A 4,228-nucleotide genomic window follows, 5' to 3' on the forward strand; every position below is an offset into this window, starting at 1 on the left:
CTAACCTAATGGTAAAATCTGTAAGATTCTTTCTCCTCCCCTTCAGGAGGATGTGCGTAAGATCTGGACAATGATGAGAGAGATTTTTAGTTTTCTACAGTTGTCACAGGCTGTAAATAAATAATCCATTTGTCCTGGGGGAAAAGCCTTTTTGTTCTGGGATCCTACAGATATACAAGTATTTTGTTCTGCTTCAAGTCTTTCTTGAAGTCTGCAGGATAAAATGTGGTAATGCTTTTTCCTGGTACCTCGTGTGCAGTGGTAAAACTATTGCGGGCCACTTACACACGTTTTAGGTATTACACAGTTAGCTGGTTAATTATGCAATTAAGTGAAACCAGCTACATATACAAAGTACTTATGCCATTAAAAAATCCAAGCTAGGCCTCAAAAATTTGTACTAACTTTATAGCTTTACAGCTTTAATTCAGATGTGTAGCAGAGTCTCCTCTGCAGGTTGGAGCCCCGCATTCATAGCTGGGAGCCCTCTTGGCTCGGGATCCAAGCTGTGGGGGATCCCTGACTCACTTCCATGGCTGGCAGATGAGGCAGTCCCCCAGCCTTGGAAGTGCACTGGCAATAAGGCATAACAGGATCTAGTGCACAGTCACTTTCTGCCATGCTCATGGCATGAGAGGTAACACAGTTGTGTGGCTCATGCATTAGATCCCGTTGCCCTTAACCGCATTGTATGGGTACTCTGAGGTTCACCTGACTACATTGTGTGTTCCTGTTGGCTACCTACTGGCAAAGGCTCAGCAATGCAGCTTGGAAGCATGATGTGTGTAAAGGATTATGCAGTGCCTGTTTTGGTCAGGGTCAAACCCTGGGACAATCAGAGCTGCATCAAATAAGGCTTCTATTGACAGCCTGAATTATTGCAGTTGGGGAAGAATGATCCATTACACTGTCTTTGTTCAATATTAGAATGGTCGGGGCCATTCTTATTCAACATGTTATTTGAGTCAGCAATCTGGAGAGACTCTTGTGAGGGGGCTAAAACTGGTTCTGTTAGGCCGATGAATTTGCCCAAAGTGTTCTACATGCAGTATATGTGATACAGATCCATGGCTTCCTGTCATTTAGGAAGTTGATTCTATTTTCCTGTTTTTTCTTAAAGCCTTTATTGAATTCCTTGCTGAAAACCTAGTGAATTCACTTCTGTTCTACATAAGATGAGTTTCTTTTAACTCTCCATGTAAATAAAAAGAGCTGAACAATCCAAAAGTATGCTAGTCCCTATCCTTGCTTAACACTCTCATCTTACTGTCTAAGGCATGGGGAGGGGAAGGGGACAATTTTATTTTGGCTGGAGGGCCACTTAACAAGCTTTGGTGAGGTATCGAGGGCTGCAAGGGTAGCCCTGCCCCTTGACAGGTGCCTTCCCCCTGGTCGTCATCTTGGGACCAGAAGTCCCACCCCGTGACCTTTGCCACCAGAAGTCCCTCCCTCTGCCCCAGAAGTATTCTTTTCAGGAGTAGGTAAGGTTGCCACCTTGAAACTGGGGGGGGAAAAAAAAATTGTATACTAAAAAAATCAAACATCTACTATAGCGTATCTTAATTTTATTTAAAAACCGTTTTTGTCCTGATGCATATTTTTGTATAGTGCATCTAGAACTGATTGCATAATAACTCAAAATAGTCTTACCCACTTCCATGCAATAGACAAGAGTAAGGGGGTGTATGTGGGGAGGGTGTGATTGCAGAGCGTGTGTGAGGTGGGATATGGTATGGGGGGGTGGGGTGTATGTGGGTGGGGCAGGAAGGTGTGGGTTATAGGGGGAGGTGGGACTCTGGGGTTATGGTGGGAGGATGTAGGTATGGTGAGGGATGGGTCCTCTGGGTCCTTGGAGCTGCATGTGGTGGCAGCAAACGGGGCCAGGCCCACTCCCCACAGCCTCAAAGCGCACAGCTCCCTGTGCTCCCTCCCCAGCACCAGTATGCAGGGCCAGCCCCACTCAGCCCCGTAATACAGCTTCCACTTAAGTCCCTGGTTGCACGTGGTGGCAGCATGCAGGGCTAGCCCCACCGAGCCCAGTAGTGCTCATGTCCGAGTCTCCAGCTGCACTTGGTGACAGCGTGCAGGGCCAGTCCCATCCAGCTCCATAGCGTGCAGCTCCTGCAGCATGCCAGGCCAGCCTATCCCAGCCTTGTAGCACACAGCTCCCTGCATTCAGTCCCCTTTCCCCAGTGGCTGTTCCTGGCCCTTACCTAAATTTCCATTCCCATAGAGAGAGAGAAGGCTGGGAAACAGCCACAGGGTGGCAGAGACTTCTGGTCTCTAGTGCCCCCTACCTTGGGACTGGGGGTGGGTCAGACCAGGCTCTATTGGGGGTTGGTTGCTTAGCAGCTGGGGCCGCACTTTCTGGATGGAGGCACCAACTTTCAGAGGAGCAGCAGGGGCCAGGGCTTATGGAGGGACTCCACAGGCTGGATGGGATTGCCTGGCAGACTTGGTATGGTCTGAAGGCCATATTTTGCCTTGCTAAGGCTCTGTCTACGCTACAAAAATGAGGTGCAACTAATACAAATGTTTTGAAGTGTCATTGTCTTTGCTTGCCTCAGGTATTTGAAAGTATGTTAGCCAATATGTTTAGAAAAATGTATGGTGAACTGGATGGATAAAGCAGGTCAGCTTAAGAAGCTTCTCAGTTGTGATGCAAAGTAACCATTAGAACAGGGGTGGGCAAAATGGCTGATCTGGCCAGCATCTGGACTCCATTTGCCTGCATGGCTTGTGCCAGTCTCCATGGAGACCCCAGCTGCACCTGCTTGGGAAAGCTCAGGCTGAGGTTGCCATGGAGACTAGCCCCAGCCACACTGGCAAGGTGTGTGAAAGAGCAGGACAAGGGACTGCTCCAGAGCCCCTGGGAATTAGGGATGGGAGCAGCTTGCTGCAGAGCCTGGGAAGAATCACGATATGTAGCCTGCACGCTCTGGACAAGGGTACGCAAGTAGGTTTGCTTCATGGAAACCATCACAAGCCATGCGAGGGTGGGGTGGCAGCTGAGACATGGAGTCCATGGCGGACTGAATCTGGCCCGTAGGCTGGACTTTGTCCATCCCTGCTTTAGAAACAAGGTTGTTAATTTACTTTGGGTGAGTTCCGCTGCGAAGAATGGGGGGATTCATGCTTCTTTTTAATGGCTCTTTTCAAAAACATAAGTAGGATGTTTTTCCCCCAGACACAGTTTATGAATACTTTGATTTTAGTAGGCAGGAAAATGCCTGAAATCAAGAAAAACTTATGTATCAGTTTAATGTTTTGTAACTAAGTACTTAAATTTGCTTAAGAAATCTATGATAATTTTTAAATTGTCTTCTTTTTGCAGAATGCACTAAACATAACAAACAACAATTATTATTCTGTTGAAGTGGCAAATATTACAGCCCAGGTTCAGTTCTCAAAAACAGTTATTGGGAAGGCACGGCTAAACAACATCACCAACATTGGTCCACTGGATATGAAACAGGTGAACGTGGATATGTTTTTGAGAGAGGATGTGTTTGGTCTTGAGTTTTCTAATAATTCAATATAATGTTTTTTTGTTTTGTTTTCCAGATTGATTATATGGTGCCCACAGTCATACAAGATGAAATGAGCTACATGTAGTAAGTGTTTGGCTTCTAAAATAAAACCTTTTTTGTACAACTTCGTACAAACAAACAAGCTAGGTAGCGTGATAATTAAAAATGGCCTTACTGCACTGCTATATTTTGAGTGGCATTTCCTATACCTGGTTTTAAAAGTACTGAAAATACTTGAGTAAAGCCATTTCCTGAATTATGTAATAAATTAAGAACTGCTGTACTAGAACAAACAAGTGATTTGATCCAATTCCATTTTGGGGCTTTGGTATCCAATATCAGTTGTTTTAATGTACTGCTTTTTAGTAACTTTCTTATTAAAAGACTTCATGAGTAGCTTTTTGACTTGTAGGCTTTCTATCCCTCACTTTTGTTTGGATAGTAGATATACTTTGGGATTACAGTTGAACCATAGCTTATGAGTATCTGTTCTTTGTAACTTCTGAGCGAACTTATTTGGTCTCTATTTCGAATTAGAACTGCTCTGTAGGATCATCAGTGGAAGAAGAATGTACTGACATCTATATGTGCATTAATGGCAGTGGTTATAAGTTTTTAGTACCTGTAATAATGGGTATTAACTAAATGTGTAGTAGCACTGGTGCACACATTAAGTGACACAAATGTGTAGTAGACCA

General features: G+C 44.8%; 1 protein-coding gene across 1 annotated transcript in view; it reads left to right on the forward strand.

Annotated features, from left to right (window-relative positions):
- Window positions 1–3,794, forward strand: part of TMEM106B (transmembrane protein 106B) — a 14,533-nt gene extending 10,739 nt beyond the window's left edge. The window contains exons 3-5 of the mRNA XM_019531541.1: window positions 1,121–1,149; window positions 3,335–3,475; window positions 3,565–3,794. Of these exons, the coding sequence (XP_019387086.1) occupies window positions 1,121–1,149; window positions 3,335–3,475; window positions 3,565–3,615 (221 nt within the window). The 3' untranslated portion in view covers window positions 3,616–3,794. The remainder of the gene's footprint in view (window positions 1–1,120; window positions 1,150–3,334; window positions 3,476–3,564) is intronic.
- The last annotated feature ends 434 nt before the right edge of the window (window positions 3,795–4,228 follow it).

This window comes from Crocodylus porosus, unplaced genomic scaffold (genome assembly GCF_001723895.1).
Source record: "Crocodylus porosus isolate Cpor-Errol unplaced genomic scaffold, CroPor_comp1, whole genome shotgun sequence".
In the NCBI taxonomy this organism is placed as follows: domain Eukaryota; kingdom Metazoa; phylum Chordata; order Crocodylia; family Crocodylidae; genus Crocodylus; species Crocodylus porosus.